The sequence below is a fragment of the Erpetoichthys calabaricus genome, chromosome 10, assembly GCF_900747795.2.
Source record: "Erpetoichthys calabaricus chromosome 10, fErpCal1.3, whole genome shotgun sequence".
In the NCBI taxonomy this organism is placed as follows: domain Eukaryota; kingdom Metazoa; phylum Chordata; class Cladistia; order Polypteriformes; family Polypteridae; genus Erpetoichthys; species Erpetoichthys calabaricus.
In genome coordinates this window covers 78,399,932-78,421,903 of record NC_041403.2, presented here as the reverse complement: position 1 = coordinate 78,421,903, position 21,972 = coordinate 78,399,932, and the positions used below count along the sequence as shown (strand labels likewise).

The window sequence follows — 21,972 nt, the reverse complement described above, 5'->3', positions numbered from 1 at the left end:
AATGAGATGGCAATTTGCTTCTTTCCAAGACTCTCCATGTTCCTGCTTAGTATTCTTCAGCCAGTACAGGGAAATGGGGCCTGTTTAATCAGTCTGGTTCTGATTGCTTCCATGTATCCGCAGGTTGCATCTCTCTCTCTCTCTCTCTCCCTCGCACTCTCTCGCTGCTCTTTTGCATTACAAATATATCCTCCTGAGACAGGTTTGGCTATACAGCTCCATCTGCCTTGCCTAGTTTTAGCTAATTCTGTGTGGCCTGTGAACAGGTGAGACGCGAGTCCCTGCAGAATAGAGAGCTAACACACCAGCCTGAGATCAGCTGTGAGCTGCCAAGGGCAACCACTCACACCTCACAGTGCGTGAAAAGGTGCACAATGCTGCAACTCCCTTGATTGTGCACCTTACTTAGTGTCATCAAGGTGGCATGAAAGAGCAATGCTTATTAGAGTCATGCTCCCCTGTAAGGAAATATTTAAATTGCCTTGACCTCTGAAATCTTTAAACTGAATGAGGGACCATTTATTCTTGACTATCTCATCTAATCCATACCAATTGTGCTCCAGAGCTGATTATTTCTGGTAAAAAAATATATATATATATATCACATATGTGATTTTATATATATATGTGTGTGTGTGTGTGTTTGTTTTCCTATACTCACTTTTAATGCCTTATTACATGAAAAAATAGTGTCTTTTGAGATGACTCTTTTTGCATCCATGCTTTCATGTTGTTCAACTAATGCTGAATTCTTTAAAATTTGATTTAATGTCTTTGCACTTTTACTCATTGATAAGAATTGGTTAATTAGTGCAGTTTCTTCTGTTTTCTCCCGAATTCACTGTTTTTTCCAGCCCATGTTTTATTTTGTGTTGTTGCAGCAGTTCTTAACTAAACAAGACCTGGGGGTAATCACCACTGCTACCACCACCTTGCTGGCGTTTACAACTTCTGCTACATTATTCCCGGTTTTCACACTAGTGCTAGATTTCAACGCCAGCGGCATATAATACGTTTCCTGGCTGTAATAAATTGTGTGGCCCATGGGGTCAGGTTAATTCAAGAGGAGAGAACAGTTTGTAGCATCTGTATATAAAAAATAGGCTTAATGAAACTGAGTTAAAAGATGTCCTAAGGGTGATAGCAATTCAGTTCCTTTTTTATTCCTGGTCTGTAGAAGGAAAAAAAAAAACTGTCTATGCTTGACCAGATTGGTTATTAAAAAATAAAAACAAATCAAAGACAGTTTAGTCATGTTTATAGAAGCACTTCAATTCGCTGCACAATTATTAGAGTCAAGTTTAGTGTTACCTTATTGGAATTTTTCTTGTCCTTGGATTCAACAGGCCATCTATATATCCTAGTCCATTTTAACACTTAAGGTTAAACTCTTTTTAAGGCTGGAGCACTGACAGGTTACATTACTCGGCCAGCACTACACAGTAAGCCAGGAAGGGAATGTGAATGTAGTATAAAGGTTTTGCATCAGGGGAATGCTTGCCAGTCTTAAAGTGATGTAGACATTGAAAAGTATCTTCCTGGAGACCCACTGTATTCTGCTTCTAATTTACCTCATTATGCATCATTGAATCTTTATTGCTGATCACTATCCTAAACCACACATTTACAACATAAGGCAAATTAAAAGGCATAATGTAATGTATGTTGTGACTTGTCTCTATGCATTAAAAAAAATATATATATGACTCATGCACTGTGAACTAGTCCAAAATTTTAATTACCAACCCATATCAGTTAAAGTCTGTCTTCTTAGCCAGTAGACTTTACTCGTCACTATAGAAAGATATCCTCAATTGCAGATAGCTTTGTTACTCTTTTATGGTGAAAGGAAGCCAAAAGTGGCTTTTTGCCTAAGGAATGGCCTGTACATTTCGAAGAGACGATGCCAAGGTAGGCTGTTGACTAAAGATATAATTTTGCAATTGAAATGTCAGCTTTGATTTCATCTTATTAGTTGCATCATTACTTGCCTCGACTGTCTTGATTTGCTGCTGGGATTCTATAAAGTTTTTTTGCTGAAAAATCCTCCCTCCATTCTCATGTGTATTGCATTGCATGGTCTATGAAATCTGTTTCTCAGCTCATTGTGGGTCAGTCTCCATCTCAAAAGTGAAAGTTGCTAAAGGCAATACTTTAATGATGGGTGTTATACAGCGACAAAGAGCTTAGCGAGACATGGAAGCAGCAGAATCTATGCTACTCTTAGGAGTTAGTGCTGGCCATCTCTGGGGTCTCCAGATTCATTGTGATTAGTGTTTAGCTTGCTGACTGCTTGTCTCCTCTTCCATATAGAATATAGTTTAATGCAAAATTTAAAATCAGAAACGGGCGAATTACTGTATATTATCATTTTTAAGGAGACACCCTTTAATTTCCTTCTTCTAAGTAAATTAGGCTGTGACGCTCCAGGGTGGCTCTCTAACTCAGCCAAAGTGGCAGGGAGTGGCGTCAGATAAGTTCATGAAGCCACCTGCTGTGTAGTTAAACAGTCTCACGTGTTATTGAGTAGGACACATGCTGCAGCAGCGCATGGCTGCTTCAGATTTATCGGTCTCTGTAGCCTTCATTCCACTCCCTTTTGTGTCTTCGCATAGTCCAACAGATTACTTAAATATTTCTGTGTCCTCTGTGGAATGACCAGGGTTAATAGCTCAATTCCATCCTTGTCACTCAAGTTCATTCACTTTCCCATAAGGAAAGCTGTTCAGGGGCTACTTGGGATGCCAAAAGCAGCCCAAAGCCCTGTAATTAAAATTAATAAAGCATCACTGCCTTCAGATGGATGGATTGGCTGTTTACTAAGTGCAAATGTTGGTTTTCTTGCTTAGGGTAGTGGTGTGATGGCTCTCTGGTGTGGGTTAGTCCACATGGAAATTCATGTCGGTGTTTACAGGACAAATGTATTTATTCTACAATAATTTTAAACACAATAATTGTGCACAGAGAGAGGCAACTCTGCTAGATATGTGACATATTAAGGTATTTTTTTGCAAATGCTCTTATTTTTTGCTTAAGCAAATGGGTGTATACTTAGGCAAACCAGTTTGTCACCTTCAATACAATTTCAGTTTGAACTTTAACATTTCAGAAACATCCAAATTAAAATGTTACATAAACAAAAAAGTGCAAGTGCTTTTGCAAAGTGCTGCATGGTATATATTCATTTACAGTCAAAGCTTACAAATAAGGTTCTGTCACCTGATTAATTCAATGAATGCCTATCCTGAAAGCACTGGGCACAAGGTAGGAAATGGCCACAGCCCTGGACAGGATGCCAGTCCATATGAAGACAAAATCAAACAGGAATTGCCAGATCACCTTGTCTGCACACCTCTGGGGATGTGAGCAGAAAACCAAAGTACTAAGAGGGCACAGGGAGAGCATTCAAATGAGTGGTTCTGGGATTTGAATCCAGGACGGCAGCAGTGCCACACTCATCGAATTTTTTCTTTAAAATGGATTTTCATTAAAATGTTTGTTATGATAAAAAAATTTTAATTAATTTACACATGTATTAGAATATGCTGTTAATGTTATTGCAAATGTTAGGTCATTCAGTGGTAAATAATTTATGAAGAAGATTAAATCGATAAAAGTCATATAAGGTAGTAGCAGTACATTTTATTTTGTAGATGTGCTTTCATAGTAAGGGTGTTAAATTTTATTTCTAAAGTATCTTGCCTTTTTCATTAACAGGTTTACAGTGTAGTTAAGCAAGGAATTTGTGCTCTTTGATGAATGCAGTTTAGTAAATTGCTAATTTAGCAAATGATTTATTAGTTGCATTGGCTTCTGTATTACACAGCAACTGAACTTCACTGAATTACTTGATCCCTGAGATGCTATATCAGCAAACAGTTCTAAAATATTAGATATTGATAATAAGAAGTTCCTTTGACTAATAAGTTAGTAATGTTTTACTTTTAGAAACATTACTACTGCCACTTACGAAATGCTTTTACATGCTTATTTTCCCATAAAATTCTTTTGTCAGCTTTTTCTACAAAAAATTATTATACTTTGTACAAATATTCAAATTTTGAGTCATTTGAAATATTTTTCTTAATTTAAGATGAAAATAAAATGCAATAAACATACAAACCTTCAGTGTTGACACTGCTGCATATAACCCATTAGTGATAACTGTTATCAGTGTTGCTATTTTAATATTTTAATTTAAACTTTTATTGCTAAATGCATCATTCATTTGAGCCTCTTTTGTGTAAAGCGTTGTATTCTATGAATATTGTCATGCAAATGGCTATGCTGTTTTGAATGTGCTGTCAAGGCATCAGCACAATATCTGTCTGGGCAAGCTGTGGAATAATTAGATTTCTGATTTACTTCATAGTAAAATGAACATTTTATATATATATATATATATATATATATATATATATATATATATATATATATATATATATATATATAATATTTATATTTATTTATATTAGTAAGTAAATGAAGGTTGATAAACTTTGAAAACGGAATCACAATTTTTAAACTTAGCAAATTTTATTGTCTAAATACATAGTGTTCTTTGCATTTATGAGAACATTTCTCTGGAGACTTGTAGCCATTTTAAAACTTTGCTTGTCATGGCTCATAGGATATTTTATTGATTTTTTTAAAGGAAGCTACTTGATAGAGAGAGTTCAACACTAACTAGTGGAGTTTTTAGTAATTGATTGATGTTGTCTATAGGCAATACATCATTTAACTAAACACCAATTCCTTCTTTAAAATTTGTACAAGGCCATCGACATTTTGAAGTGAAAACATAGATGGCTTGCCTCAAGCAGTAACATTCTAAACACACCAGCTACTAGGGAGCAAATGGAAAGGCAGTGTCAGTCACTGGACACAAAGTTCACGTTTTCTTTGATCAGAACTTCCAGCCCAAGGTGCTTGTCTTTAACAATTTGTTAACTAAAAGGTGATAGGAACATTGCAAGCATGTAGCCAAAGCCTTCTAAAATATACAAAATACCTGGAAGTGAGCAAAAAGGTAACTTGTTCAAATGGCACCTCATGGAGCTGATTGGTGTTGTTTAATATTTAAAATATACGTGAACATCATCATTTGATTAATGGATAATAGATACAGCAACTTCAACTCATTACTACTAAGTGTCAGATTCTTCTTAGGGAAGCAAAACCGAAACAAGATGATATAACTGAAATTTTGAGGTCACATTAAAGAAAGATAATCACAGAATATTTGCATAGATAAATATTGTTAAAATGACTGTGTTGTATCCTTTGTCCACTGCGTATGCTGCCATTGATTAACTTTACCAAAACAGACTAATTAGGCAAAATTTTCATACACAGGAAAATCATTCAAGCAAACTTTAATCCCAAAATTAAACTTCAAAATATGAGAAAAAAAATTATTGGTCCTAATGATTCAAGTATTTATTTTCCAGTGCTAAAAGGTGAATAATCTTTATTTTATGAGAAATCTAGATAAACAAATTAAATTACACATGTGCCTCAATATTTCAATCATTATTTGTATAATTTTTTTTATTTTAGTTATATTTCTGTTTACCATAAGCATACATTGAATAAGAACGAAGTTTTAATTTTATTTGTTCTGACACCTTGACAATGATTAATTTCCATATGTATAAATTGTATGTGTAGGTTCAGTACATATTTACTTTTGCCACTAATTATAAACGTTAATGTTTTGTAGATAAGAGTCATTATCTATCAAGTGCTCCTCCAAGAGTATTGAATTTTGTTTCTTTCAAAGGCATTTATAATACTGTATGTGTTGCGAATAATTGATGACATTTTGCAAATGACCTTTTTGTATATAGTGGTGTACTAAATGTAGCAGTAATGCAATCTGTTCTTAGTATTTGTCCTTTTGAGCATGCAATGGGTCTAGTGGAAAAGGTTCTAAAAAATAAATCATTCTTGTTAATAACTTAATCCAGTTTTATTTTTGGGCAGTCAGTATTACTCACTTAAAGGGAATGCTTAGAGTTCTCATCTTCTGCTTTTTGAATTACAACTTAGGGCGTGATCCGTTTAAATTTTCTTATACTTGACTCGGGCAGTGGAGTATGATACCTTTGGTGCCTGGGGAAGTCAAAGTGAAAGAGGTTTTCCAAGTCTAATGAGTGTGTACTGCAGTGCTTCTGGATTTCTTCCCACTTGTAATAGTTAGTAGACTAGCGGAATGACTATGTTGTCAGATTGGATCATTGTATATGTAACATCAAGACTGATATGGGTGGCTAAATCCAAGTAAGCATTTTTGCTTTATTATATGTATATTGCCTAGACAGGTTTCTTGACTCTTATCTTCCATATTTATATTCCTGAACATTAAGACCCATCTTTAGCCTGCAGGGAATGCAGTCATGTTCTGATATTGAATGATCAGGAAAGACAAATCAGGTAAAAAATAAAAAATGCTAAAAAGCAGAAAACATGCAAGTCAAGTAAGAAATAGCTTTCAGTAGTGCTACCTATTGTTGAGTTTCCTTTACGTGCTTACTGGATGTAAGTGAATAATTTAAACAAAAATCTGCTGTCCAGTAAAGTATTAGTTTAGCATTTTGCTTATTGTTAAATAACCTTAACAAAATAAGAGAGAAAAAATTGGGTACAATATTTGTAAACTAGAACCCAACAAACAGTAAAGTAAGTTGATATTGTGAAAAGACCAAGAAGCACCAGTCTGCTGTCTGTCTCAGCAGATACTTTTTTGTTATTCCTCATTTTGTTTCAGGCTTTAGTGGATCGTGAGTGTAGAGATAAACTTGTTCGAAATGCACAAGTGTATAAAGTTAAAAATCATTTTTGAAGTCCTTAATAAGGCATTGTTGTTTCATTGTGAGATGCTAGGCATGTTGTAATGCCATAAATTATTTAGTGTGTAGTGTGCAGTTAATGTTCTTTTGACTCTGTACTAATCTGATCATAACTATTTTTTCTTTTTTCAAATATTTGCTTGGCACTAAGAGACCCATATCAGCAGTCATTAACTGTGTGCTTTCTGTGAATAAGCTAAAGTATGAACTACGTCGTAAACCATCATGACATGGCAGTAGAACATGAGGCTCTGAAATACCAAGTCTTTGACCTGGAAGAACATGGTGAAGTGTATATTCCTTATGCATGAATGCTCCTTTTTCCTCTAAAGAGTCTTGTGTTAGAGCTAATTTTGTTTTGCTGTAATCCGATTCCACGTCTTTGTCTCACTCCAGTTTAATGGCATGGGAAGCATCAGAGATTCACAGCAAGGCCATAAAAGCTGGAAAATAAAATTGCACAGGCTGGCAGATGCTTGTTTGTAAGCTGTCTAGTCTGGAATAGGGTTGTTTGTGGCCACGCACTGCTGGGTATATTGAGCCCGATTGTCTTTACAGCCTTGCAGTGTGTTGTTAATGGTAATATTATTTATTTGTATTGGGAGGTTTATTTTATTAATAAACAAAGTTATAAACTGCATTACTTTGCACAGATGGAGTGAAACACAGAAAATATCAAAAATCAAATCAAAGGGAATATTTTCTTAATCAGTTGATCTAAAAAATAAATGTCTTAATTTTTTTAGTCATAAGCATATTACCTATTAGTTGTGTTAATAGCTAAGGTACAAGTTTTTATTTTAATCAGTGTGATGCAATACCACTTGCACCATCACTGATAGTAGTTTAAATACTCTAGTGAATCACGAGCCCTAGCACGACCCTCAAATTCTTAACATTGTTTTTTGTTTTGACTCTCTGTGGAAGAAAAAAAAAAATAAGAATAGCGATATCTTCATATAACAGCTGCATTTCTCAAAGATTTTACCTCATAAGAGGAACCTTTAGTAAAGTGAATTATATGTCCACCCCTAATACTGTCACAATAGCTTATTCCCATTTTATGCAGGTTTGTTTCAATGAATATGTCTGGTTTGATGCTGGGTTTTATGTGTTCTTTTACGTCAAAGTGAACATTTTGGAATAGTTTCTTGCAGTAGGTAAGCTAACATGTTGAATCTCTAGGGGACATGAGTTTTTTAGCCCAAACCCAAGATGTTTCAGTTACAATTTTATGGGAACAGTAGTCTTTGCCAGCAGCATTAGGCACATAGTGATCGGTTTAATTTTATTTTTCTTTTATCTCCCAATAGAAGAGTTGCTCAGTTTATCGTTTGCATTTTAGCTGCCAACAGAAGTGAGCCTTAAGTGTTACTTTAAAGCTCTGGGCCGAACAGTTGGCCAGAAGAGGAATGGGCTAAATCATTGATGGAGATTTAAATTAATTTCTTGTTCTGTTAGTGGAGTAGGATGTGATGGGTCCTGAAGGGAGACAACTCTGGGCAGGAGTGTTTGCCTGTTTAAGTGACTCCCACTGGCAAGCTTTAAAAAGTATCATCTCTTTTTGACAATTGGTGCTCAACTACTTTGATACTGTGGATATGTAAATATTTGGATAGGTTGGGTTTAGGTTTTTCACCTGTTATAAATTGGTTTTGCAGATTACTAGAACACCAGATTATTCCAAGGTAATGTGCCAATAGTTTGCATTGTAAAAATATCAGGTTTGCCCAAAGTGAAAAAAATTGGGTTACAGTGGAAATACATTTTTGATTTGATAGCATTTTATGAAGTAGCATTTGATTTTCCCACTTTGACTTACCTTGAACTTAACAAGAGACAACTGATATTATTTTAAAATATTTTGGACTCCTTAACATCATTCTGGGTTGAGAGAGTTGCTTCCAACAGAGGCACCTGATCCTTTTACAGTATGGTAGAGTCTTGGTCGTTTGTACACGCTGATCATTTTGAGTGTAATTTCTGGGAATTACTTAAGTTGGAGCATTAAAACCAGGAGTAAGGAATGCATCGGGTAAGCTGATTTAAGTTTTCTATTAAATGTGGTTATCTTGACACTGCAGTGTGTGAACGTGTTGCATGTTGGTCTAACATGAAAGGGAAAATTTCACTGTACTATGTACATGCATATTACTACAACTACTACTCCTACTGTAGAAAATAAATATAAGCAAACGAGTGTCTCTGTAGAGAAGAATAACTTGTTTTCTGTCCTGCAGTGCAAGTGGCAACTAAAAATTAGTCAGGTGTTTTAACACCGAAGTAGACCTAAAATGTCGAGATGTCAACAGCTTTCTGAGCTATAAGGTGTTGGTACCATGTGGTTATATGCAGTGGTGGTGTTTGTTCGAATTACTTGTGCTCCTTTTTAATGTTTACACTTTGCTAGATGATTTTGAAGTTAATTGTGATTTACAAAATATCAACAGTAGTTAAAATGCAAAACAAAACTCAGCTGCTTTCCGTTTTTGAACACCACAGTCTGTGGCTCGGTTTCAGAAAGTACAACTGTGGTAAAATGTTATCATATGCCAATGAAAGTCAGTAAATTCTGTGGTACAATTGTATGCTCTTTACTTCAGAAAGCTGTCACCTCTTGGCTAAACCTTCAAAAGGCAGATGCATTTTTCACCTATAGTCTGGTACAAAATATACTTACAATGTGGTGTTTTTTCCAAAATGAGACTAGTGGTTTTGGAAAATAGAGGGTTAGATTTGTTGAATTTATAAGGTCATAAGTTGTCTAGCTTTTGAGATAATTGTTTTTCTTTTCCGTAATTAGTTTCTCCCGTTTGACCAGGGGAGAGGAAAGGAGTGGAGTCTACACTCCAAAATGTAGTATTGTGTAACACATAAATCTTTCATTTCTGCTTAGCACTGTGCTGCAATTTTGTGTGAGTGTAAACTCAGTTGAGACTCGTATTTTACCTTTTATAGCCCTCAAAGGTACCCCTAGGGACTGTAGTGCTATCTACTTTGTACATAATTATGCACAGCCGTGTGGAAACCGCTTAAACTGATCATTACTCTTGTCATCCCTTTGGAATTCTCAGGTCTTACTTTCAAGCTTCAAGTGTGTGATTTTAATAACCAATAGTGAAATGAAAAGGAAGTCCATTTTTCTCAGCCGTGCTTTTGTATATACCCTCAGCCTGCCAGTACTCCCTCCAATACCCCCGGTATATTACCATTGGCTCCGTCGGTGACTTGTCTTTTTCAAGTGCTCCCACATGTCTGTTTAATCAGGCAGTAAAATGTCCTAATTGTCCCCCTGTTGGATGCCACAGGCACTGCCGCATCTGTAATGTGAACGTGGAACGCTGGTGCCCCATCTGTTACCAGCCATTTAATATTTAAAAGCTTTTATTGTCTTGCTTTTATACACCTTAACACCCCAAAGCTCTAGCATTTGAATTCTCTTTACAAGGGAAGAAAGGAGTTAACTAAAAAAAAAAAAGCCCTTCAAAACTGTTTAGTGTCTTTTTTTTTTTCCTGACTGTGAAGAATTGATTATGAAAATATGGTACAAATGATGACTTAAATAGATGATTTTTCAATATTGTAACAGTGTCATTGTGGACTGATCTTTATTTCCAGTGCTGTGTTTGGGGTCGATTAGATAGAAATTAATCCTGTTCATCATTCAAACTATGTCTTTGTCTTTGATCAGTATTTAGTAGCTTGATTTATGAGAATTCATGTTGAAAGAAGGGAGATGCGGTTCAGTCTTTAAGAATAAAACAACCAGAAATCAGCTGGTTCTATTGGAATTTTTTTTTTAACAAAAAATAAACATTAGCAATAAAAATAATACATTTGTATTAAAAGGGGAAGGCAGCGTCCTGTCAAGATGTGGAAATGTCATTTGAATGATCTTCTACATCATACTCTATTTGCCCTTGCTAGGTATTAGAAGCACACAACTTAAAGGAAGCTTTTTCTCATAGTTTCATCAAGACATTGACATAAAAATATTTTGCACTTTTGGCTTTCTGCTTTTATCATAAATTATGTTTGAATTTTGCAGCATGCTTAACTTTTTTATTTATTTATTTATAGAGAATGGCCCATATTTGGTTTGTGAGGAAAATGTATAGAAGTGTTTCTATATTTAGTTAGATTTTTGTTTTGATTAAACTTTTCCATTGTGTTAAAGTATAAGAATAAAGGATGATTTTTATATAAGAAATACAAAAGGCTGAGAAGTTCTGTTGAAGCTAGGTGAATTCGTAAAAGTGACGGCAGTAGTAGTGTAGTATTTCAAGGTAACTCATCCTTTAGGTACTCTACCAAATGAACAGTACAACTTTCAAACATTTCTTTCTGCAGAATCTGTACAATTGTATTTCTGTGATGCATAAATGGGCAACTCTTTTGTTCCAGACCAGCGTGGCCTGCAGCTTTTTGTACAAGCCTTAATTAAAAGAATGAATAGCAGATTACTTGTTGACAGTCAGAGGTGGAATGAGTCAAGGGTGATGTCATCTTCTGTGCAGCTCAGGACAGCTTACTGATTGATACATGACAAGCTAAGAGTGACACATGGTCCCAGAGCTGCTGTTCAATGGATGACATTCATGCATAAACTGTGCAAAAATTAAAGTAGACAAGATGGTTCTACATATTTTATTATTTTGAGCCTTTGTCCAAGTGTGTAATTGGGGATTTTCCCTGTTATTTTTGTTTTGAAAAGCAATCTCCTTGTGTTTACCTCTTCTGTCTCCTGTTCTCGGTTAGACAAACTTGCTAACAGTAGGCTACAGTGATTGTGCATGAGTACAATTTCAGAAAGGATGATCATTCAAATACGTCAATATAATTAAAAAGCTGTAATGAAAAAAATATTCTGTGGTGCGTACAGAATAGCAGTTATGAAAACAGTATATAACAAGAATTAAGTTTTTCCCAACAAACAATGTAGCACACTGCAATCATTGTACACTGTAGCAGAACCAGATGTGAATGGGCTTTATATGTAAGAGTGCTGTGCATATGATATAAGCCACAAATGGCCTCAAAGGGAAATAAATGTACAGAACTGTGCACATTTCTACACTGTTTAGTTTTTCATGTTTTGGAACCTTCAGCTTTTTACCCTTTAGAATGTAAATATGTTTTAGGTTCTGACAGCTACTGGAAGTTAAGTCTAAATATGTTTTACCCTGCAAAAGTGATGTTTTTGGTAAACTGTTATACTAGCAGAAGAACGAAGTCCTTGTATTTCATTACTTTTAAATGCCCATAAGTTTATAGAGTTAATGGCAATTCAATAGTATAGTTAATAATAGAATGTGATCTATGGATTCTGCTGCCATCTGCATATCCCAATTTCTACACCTTTTGGGTAATCCATTTAAGTAACTTCTCAAGGTTACTTCTGGGGAAGTGAATAAGCTAGCAGGGGGAGTTTACGTCAGCTTGTGGCATGACTGACAATCCGTAACGTGAGCTTTTTCTGCTTATCCTTCAGATAGCATATTTGGTTTTGAGGGTTATCTTTTCAAATTAGGTTTAGGCAGAGGCCTAAGAGGAGTAGCCACTACACTTTAGGCTTTGCTTATTTGTATTTTTAGTAATAATGCTTTGTTCTCTTCCCAAATATGTACAACAAGGCAGGTGTTCAATTGCCCTGTGAAGCTAACAATGCAAAGTTATTTCTACCCATAGGCTCTGTTTGAGCAGGGCAGACAGACACACATTCCACTGTCATGTTTTTTACAAAACTGACAGCACCGGATAAAAGCGTCTTAAAAATGTGACTCAGACACAACTTCTGAAACACCACTTTTGACTTTGTCCGCTTGCCCTAGGTTTCAGGGTGGGGTCTTATTATAGCCTAGGTAGTGGTTTAGGTTATTTGTCAAGAGAAAATGCTCACATTTAGTGCACCTCATCAAGGATGTCAACTTCTAGTCGCATCCAGATCCTTCAATGAAACCCTTTTTTTTTTGACTGGTAGAGCTTCTCACCCTCTACTTTACTTCAGAAATGTATGCCATAGACAAGGTGAACTATTAGAATTGCTTTAGACATGACTGTGCTTCTTTTTGTTTTGTTTCCAGAAAGCTATTAATTTTTATTTTTAACGTTTTTAAATTATTTCAAAAATGTAATTGTCTTGCCACTTGGTGTATTTCTTTTTTGTTGGCAACACCATTTTGTTTTTCTAGATTTCATGGGTATTGGCATTTTGTGTACCTATACTTACGCAGTGATGGTGAGTGGTTCTGTGTGATGTACTTGCAGTATGACACATGACTAATATATAAAATGACTTCTTGCATTAAGCATTAATGTGAACTTTAAGATCCAAAAAGATATTATCCTGTGACAAACGTAATTAGAAGAGCAATTCTGGTTCTGAATTTTTTTGACTTTCAATTCTTCTAGCTATTTTATTTTTAAGAAAACGTGTACAGGTAGTCCCCAGGTTACGGACATCTGACCTACGACATACGAACGGGGCTGCAGCTGCAACGCATGCGCCTCAGTAACTGCCGCTCCGTCATCTTTGGCCCGGGGACGCTGCAAGTGGTGGCTGGACGGAGGCTGGAGGGGGTCGATTTCGCTGCTCGTGCAGTGTAGTGTCCGTTGGGCGGCTCCCGGCGGCAAGCGGTTTCGCTGCCCGCCCACCACACATGGCTGCCACGTTCATTCTAGGTGGGCGGCTGGTAATGCTGCAAGTGGTGACTCTGTGGTGGCTGAACGGAGGCCATTGAGGGTGAACGGGGAGGCGGGAGGTAGCATTGTAGTGTGCTTCGGATGGCTGTGTGTTGAATGGGGGCGGTGGTGCGGCGGACACTGCAGGCAGCATACTGTAGTGGAGGTGACTGTGATGTGGGCTGGTGATGAACCGCCCCTCACTGCCCCCATTCATTCTCAATAGCAAGCCTACTTGTACTGTTATACACATAGCAGGAAGTTGTCTCTTGTCAGTACAGGGTGGTCCAGATCTAATTCTGCAGATCCAGATCGTCTGGATGACTTTGATTTATGAGGGGACGAATCCAGTTCGGTGCGAATACGATTCTTCGTGTCGTCAGTTCGCACACTTCTCAATGGTCCGGGATTTTTTGGGTGATTTTCTATGTAATAAACTGAATAAGTTATAGCGTAATGAAAATTGCATAATTAGATCTGGACCACCCTATACATCAGACATGTTGACAACTGGTGCCTAATCTGCTGTGATAGCGTGTACAGTGCTGTACAGAAGAGCTCATCTTAACCATTTGTCTGATGCAAGTGCTGGTGCTACAGTAAAGAAGAGAAAAACCATCACCATTGAAAATAAAGTGGAAATAATAGAAAGATCAGAAAGAGGTGAAACTCCATCATTCATTGGCAGAGCACTTGGTTACAGTCGGTCAACAATAACATTTATTGAAGTAATGTACCTGTTCTGACTTACATACAAATTCAACTTAAGTACAAACCTACAGTCCCTATCTTGTACGTAACCCGGGGACTGCCTGAACCTTGTATTGAGTAAAGTTGATTTCATAGCAGGGAACTGACAATCATGAACACATACAAAAGTGAAGACTTTGTCCATCTAACATGTCTCATGTCTCTTAAGAGATGAGATGATTCCATTTTGTATTTGTGTCCATTATTAAAGGTTCCTTTATTCCGAGGCACCATAGGATAATGAAATCTTGACTTGCATATATAATGAAAGTTAAAGTAACATAGAAACTTCAATTGTAGACAAAAATATTTCTATTTTAGCAGACTATTGTACCATGGAAATGGTTATCTTTCTCCAATCTCCCACCATCTGGAAGCCCTGATGGTCTCTGAATGTTCAAGTCATGCATAATGTGTGATACATATCTCTTTCATCTCTTCTGCCTTTCTGTCTGAATTGCCCTTAATGTACCACCTTCCTGGGAGTGTTGCACAATTATTTCAGGAATGCTCATGAAATTTCCTGAAGATGTTAATCCTGTCAAGAGCTTTCTCTTGTTTCTGTCTTTTGTACCGTTGACTCACTAACTCTTTATTTAACTCTCATTCTTCTATGTGGTGACTAATTGTCCAAAATTTGGGGTGGGTTTTGAAAATGAAGTATGAATTTTATCTTCAACAAAGGCTAATTCACTTAGCTGTCATCTAATGGAAAGTGTAGGCAGGATGTAGAAGAAACGTGAAAGTTTCTTTACCAGCCAGTATCGGGTAGCATGACTTTTATAGATGCTTTGAAATTTGTTTGTGCTTTACCTTTGTTCTTTTGAAACTGGATATAACATTTAGTAAACAAAGAAAGGTCATTGTGAAATGTACTTCGTGACACACAAAAATGATAGCGTTTCAAAAAAAGCTTTCATTCGCCATTTGATTACCTCAGTGATTTCACTATTAATGTGACCTGTATCATTTCTTAAAACCTGTAAAGGGGAACTACTTTTAAAAACTTCATGTTATAGGTTCTAATACAAAAATAATGGAACATCTGTGTTCAGTATGACTATGCATTAATGGTACATAGAGTTAGTGTCTTTTCCAACTGTAAATTAAAAAAAACATTTAAAGGTACAATATTTTTCAGACAGCTATGAAGAAATTACAAACTTTAGTTTTCTCCAGCCTTGTTAGAATTACCAGTCCTTAAAATTTCATGATGCTCTTAATTGACAGCTTCATATAAGACTACAGTTTATGAATGTTTGCTTTTAAAGTCATAGATGTTTTATCTGACCATTTCAATATAAATAAAAATCACAAGCTGCCAGATGGTTGCATTCTTTGAGGATGTTTTTTGGGTAGATAGCATTACAAGTAATTGATAATATCTGTTAATCTCTAAACATTTGATGGCTTACTTGCATCAGTAACTTTTCCCTCAGGTGTCCCTGGCCTTGATGTCCTGGTCCTGTGGTATATTTATTTTTTAGCCTCAGGATTATTATTTGATGTACTTATTTCTCATTAACTAATACTTCTGTCCTTCATCTTGACACTTAACATTAGAACTCCACACCTGATAAATCGATTGTCTCATTTGTTTTCAATGAAGTTCAGTGCTATTTGACAAAATGCAAACCTTATTAAGGCTATACGTTTTTCAGTCTGCAATTGGGGAAAGTCCCCAATTCTCCATTTGGTTTACCAGCAGGGTCCTGGGCAGAAGCCTGTCAGCATTCTGTGGATTATGCGTCATCCTTGTTTTTTTGCATCTTGTATAAAAAAGATTCACTGAAACTTTGAAGTCACATGAAAGAAGAATATGCAAACTAAATGAACTATAAAATACTAGAGCTACCTTTTGCCAAAATATTATTTTTACTGCTTTAGGGCAATTTTTGAAAATAATGAATATGGCTAAATGAGATTATCTTTTTTTGTTTGTGTTATTTATAGTTAATTAGATGAGAGTCTAGTGAAGTCCTAATGCAATGTTAGTTTTCTTTGCTTTTATCTATGCCTTTCAAGATGGTTAATACATAGAGCTTTTCCAAAAATGTCATCTGTCTAAAGCATGGTGATTTGTCATGTTACCAGTATTTAAAAACAGTAAGCGCAGCTTACTAAAACAAAACAAAAAAAGCACACAGATCGTTACTGCCTTAGAATGTGGAATTGTCGTTTTTGTCTGATGGTTTCATGGACAAGGATTCTCTTCCTTTAAAGTGACAGGGCCGTCTCCTCTCCTTTTTTTGGTCATTTTTCTTTTTTCATTTTACTAAAGCATATGAAAGCTGCCTTAACAGCCATCAATGAAAAATATCTGCATTGTCTTTCACATCTATAAATGCTTTGAAGAGTTTGTGTCAATGGATGTATGAATGCCTTGGTTCCAGGTGCATGGTTTACGGAATTAATGCTCAAATAAATTGAAAAACCAACCAGTGGTAATTTCAGGCCCTGTAATATCAAAGTGAATTGAGCTTGAGAGATTGCACATTATAGTCTCATCCCGACGCCCTTACAAGGTCACCACAACCCTTTGACCAAGGTGTGTGGTATGTTAGCCGATGCTGCTTTTTTAGCTTGTTCATTTTGGGCAGCATTTACTATTTGTTTTTCTTTCAGTCCTCTGAAATATAAATTAATGATTGTTGGTGTTTATACAGAATGGTGTTCACTGAAGTGTTTTCAAATTAAAATTAGTTGTACTGTAGAGTTGTCTTTGATAGTACAACACTTTATTGTGAGGTGGCTCTCCTGTTTGCCAAGCAAAGCTGTCATATGATGTGAGAACTCTGTTTTAGGTAAAAGTGAACATTGAAAAAAACTCTTACAACTGACAATTTATTTTGCTTATGGTTCTCTTTAATCTAATGCTTACTGATTAATAAATACTGGCTCAGAGGAAACTGCTACAAGAGGAAATTCTATAAGTAGTGTCTTATACTTTACAGACATAAACGAGTAGCAGTTGGTATGAGAGCATTAACAGGAGGTCAAATTTGAACACACATTCCCCTGTCAAAAAATCTTTTCTGATAAACTCAAGAATTGGATGAACTTTGCTTTTTAATAACAGTAAAACTCAAGTTTTTTGATCTTGTTTTCCTTGAAAGCAGATGTTGGGTTACTCAATTAAATCACATGCATGAAACCTCTTATGAGATATTAAGCATCTAACAAATGTTTTACTTTTCTCTAGATTTATATATAATACATATGTTTATTTATGCATGTATGTAGCACTGGGCACAAGGACGTTTTCAGCCAATTAAAAGGCTCACACTTAGCTAAATTGGAATCACCATTTAACCTAAGTAGCACATCTTTGGAGAATTAGGAGGAAAACTGGAGTAGAGATGGGGTAGAACATGAACACTATACACAGATAACTATATATATATATATATATATATATATATATATATATATATATATATAAATACACACACATCCACACACACTGGGCAAATTAGGAAAACCTTAATTGTCCATGCAATTATCTGATCAGCGAATCGTGTGGAAGCACCACAATCTATAAAATCATGCACATGCACGTCAGAAGCTTCAGTTAATATTTTCTTCAAACACCAGAACAGGGAAAAAATGTGATCTCAGTGATTTCAACCATGGCATGATTGTTACTGCTAGATGGGTTGGTTTGAGTATTTCTGTAACTGCTGATCTCCTGGGATTTTCAGACACAATAGTCTCTAGAGTATACTCAAAATAGTGCGAAACACAAAAAACATCCAATGAGCAGAAGTTCCTTGCTGATGAGAGAGATCAGGGGAGAATGGCCAGACTGGTTTGAGCTAACAGAAGGGCTACGGTAACTCAGATAACCATTCTCCAAAACTGTGGTGTGCAGAAAAGCATATCAGAATGCACAACATGCCGAACCTTGAGACAAATTGGCTTCAGCAGCAAAAGACGACCATGCTGGGTTCCACTCCAGTCAGCCAAAAACAGAAAACTGAGGCTGCAGTGTACACAGGATCACCAAAATTAGATAGTGGAAGACTGAATAAACATGTCCTGGTCTGGTGAATGTCAATTTCTGGTGAGGCACGCAGATAGCAGGGTCAGAATGGCATGAATCCAATGCACCCAACCTGTCTTGTTTCAACAATCCTTGCTGGTGGTGATCTAATCGTGTAGGCCAGGTTTTCTTCACTTACCAATCATTGCTTGAATGCTACAGCCAATTTGAGTATTGTTGGTGCCCATGTGCATTCCTTTATGGCAACAAGTTACCAGTCCTCTAATGGATACTTCCACATGATAACGCACCATATCACAAAGCATAAGTCGTCTCAAATTGGTTTCATGAACATGACAATGAGTTTAGTGTTGTTCAGTGGCCTCCTCAGTCACCGGATCTGAATCCATTAGGAACACAATTGGAATGTGGTAGAACAGGAGATTTGTGACATGAATTTGCTGCTGACATCTACAGAAATGGCATGATACAATCTTGAAAAAATACCATGTAGAATTTAGGACATTTTGAGAACAAAAGGAGACTCTTAGTATTAATGTAGCGTTCCTAATAATTTGTTCAGTGAATATTTATGTATCATAAAAGTAGAAATGTAAAGACTTCTCAGGTTGTTTTGCTTGAGGGCTGCATGTGTTGTCCAAGATTTTGGATCAAATAAACCATTTTATGATATAGTTCACAAAGTGATTTATGGAATCTGTCTTGCACATATTTTTCCATTTTTATATTATATTTTGGGCTTTAATATTTTACTTCTTTTGATCTCCTGATTTTGCCTTAATGTATTGACTTTATTTTGTTTATTTCATCTTTTATTGTCCTGGTAAGTGTTTTTCACTTGTGACAGAACATTGATGTGTTAGGAGATCTGACACTTGTTAACAATTCTAATGAACACAAACTATTAGTCTTATTAGCCACAGCTGGTCATAGACATTGCATGACTAGTTGCAAAAATGTAGTAACATTTTAGTTGATAAGTCTGTTTCAGAACATAAAAGATATTTAAAAATAGCAAGCTGATGTAAAAATATTATCAATCATGATGCTGTTTTTAACCCTTGCATGTTGCATTTGACACAAGTAATACTGTAGCTTTAGGGCTTTTTATTATATTCAGCAAAGGGCAACTGAGTTGGAAGCTGTGATATTAATAAGGTGTCTAATAAGGAGTCTAAATTAAGACTCCTCAGTAGGAAATGTTTTTACACCCCCAATGCAGCTATTTTTAATTAATAAATACAACACTACAAATTATTCTTGAATGAAACGCATGCAATGAAGCCACTGTTTTTGATTAATCAAGATTAAGGGAATGCTTCACATAAAAATTATGTTTTTCTTTTAATAGGTTACTTGTCCTGTGTACTTTGTAGTGGTGGCCAAGAAAAAGTTTTAATCTCATATTTACCTTAAGAATTTACACATTGAATATTTAGACTCAATGGAACACTGCAGTGAGCAGTTCTGGACAAAGAAAAAATCTCGCATGACTTGTGCCACATAATGCACATCTCCATTTTCCACATATTTTTGCAAAAATGTACACATTTTACATAGTTTGACCATATGAATGGATAACAGACATGTGAATTATGTGGCACGAATTATTTTTGAATTGTTTTTCTTTCTTTTTTCCTTGGACCTCTTTCCCATTGTTTGCAGTTGTCCACAACTGGTCACCACAGGGTTCTGTTGAGTTTGAATTTTTAATATGCGTTTTATCCACAAAAACATGAGATTAAAATTTTTATCCCCCCCCCCCCTACAAAGTACATGTGGTGAGTAACATTTAAACATAAGTATCAGTTTTTTTTCGATGGAATATTCCATTAAGCCATAAGAAGGTAATCACAACCCATAGGTAAAAAACTATTAGACTTGATTTCAGACTAAAAGAGTTGTAGAAGACCAATCCCGAATATACTATTTCTTCTGAGCATATTGTATTTAAGGTTTTTTGGAAAATGAAGGGGAAATTAGAGCAGGAGGTAGAGTTTGATTTAAGATTTTCAGAGACACACACCATAACCCATTATTTGTTTGTGAAGCTTTGTTAACATTAAGAACCTCTCGGCATCACTGAGCCCATCCCTTTGGGAGTCTTACATGTGTCTCTTGTAATGATATGACAGTCTGGCTTCAGGTCTCTAGAGGATGCAATTTCTTAATGGTTCTTTCAGTAAGCGGCTGCCCTTAGAGAATAATACTTTTTAACAGGCCCAGCTGGCGTACCTTTTTAAACTAATTCAGTCAGGATTGGTTTCCCACTTGGTCTGGGTAATGTGGCACATCTGTCCTCTTCTTCAAATCAGTGTTACATTTTATAGTTCTAATTTAATTAACAGGACAGTCCAGTATGGGTTTCTAATTTCTACTATTGCTTATGTTGCTAAGTTCTGCTGATATTGCTGGTAGGTATGTCAAAATAATTGAACTGTTCCATAAACCAAGACTTTTTTCTTAACAAAAAGTAACACTTCTCTTATAAGTAAAATGAACAATGACTGTTGTATACTTGTGCACATGCTTATTGTTTTTATTTTTGTGACTAATCAAATCAATTGTATTTACAGGTGTTTATCTATAAGTTTATGAAGCCGGAGTAGTGGGGTTGGAGACTCGGGAGTGAGACAAGAAACAGTGCCACTCTGGAACATGGTGCCTATTTGCTGTCCAGCAGCACTGCTTGTGCCAGCATTGGCAGCACTAGGCTGCTTGGTACTATCCACAGCAGCAGACAGTGAGTACCCCCTTCTTCTCTTAATATTAAAGGTTAAAGTTGTAGTTATCCCTTGAAAAGAACTCTTTCAGGCATGGTTTAATTCTATTGCTGTTAACACAAAGAAGCTAATAAAAGACAAACGGTTTCCAGAAAAATTACTTGAGGAAGACAAGAAGCCACAATAGATAAGAGTATAAATCTGAGGATAAAGATGAGACCACATGCAAAAGTATATGTTTAGTTTATCACATTAGTGTTCTAAAATGGGATACATTCTAAATTTGCTTGTTGGATAATAAATCATAGTTAGTCCAGTGTACTCTAAAAGCAAGCATTTTCTGTACAATTAATATTAATCATGCCCGGAAGTCACCATGTATGGTAAGGACACTCCTTCAAAGAGCCGAGTCAGCACAAATAGTCCTCTTTGAAAGGCAGTAAAGGGCAGACCTAAGAGACTGAAACTCTCATCATCAAGGTTTTCTTGGAGCCGTAGCAATACAGTGCCAGGCATCTTTAAAATGGCTGTATGTAAACAAATTAATTTCACTGCATGCATATAAGTGAAATTTTAATTTTACTTTGGGGACAAATAAAATATAATCTATCTAACTATACTTTTACTAAGCTTAATTATTTCCAAGATAAAATCTATATTTATGTATAAAATCCAAAGTCTGTCTGTCTGTCTGCTTTTCACGCGAGAACTACTTAACGAATTTACGTTGGGTTTTTTTTCTATAATTTGCTTGAACATTTCGGTTGATTTTGCGAATTCTCTCATTGTATCATAGTTCGCTTGCGGTACCGATTTATTTGCGCAAATCTGAGAGACAGCTTTTTCTCCTCCTCACTCACACAAAAGCCTCGGGGTGTGTTTCTTACCTCCGCTTAGCTAGAGAACGAGAGATCTACTTAACAAATTTAGATCGGGTTTTTTTTCTATAATATGCTTGAATTCG

General features: G+C 35.9%; 1 protein-coding gene across 13 annotated transcripts in view; it reads left to right on the top strand.

Annotated features, from left to right (window-relative positions):
• ptprfa (protein tyrosine phosphatase receptor type Fa) overlaps positions 1-21,972 on the top strand; it is a 589,562-nt gene that overhangs the window by 278,984 nt on the left and 288,606 nt on the right. For all 13 annotated transcript variants that reach the window (XM_051933282.1, XM_051933291.1, XM_051933287.1 and 10 more), the window contains one exon: positions 20,862-21,028. In XM_051933282.1, coding sequence (XP_051789242.1) covers positions 20,944-21,028 — 85 coding nt within the window. In that variant the 5' untranslated portion in view covers positions 20,862-20,943. The remainder of the gene's footprint in view (positions 1-20,861; positions 21,029-21,972) is intronic.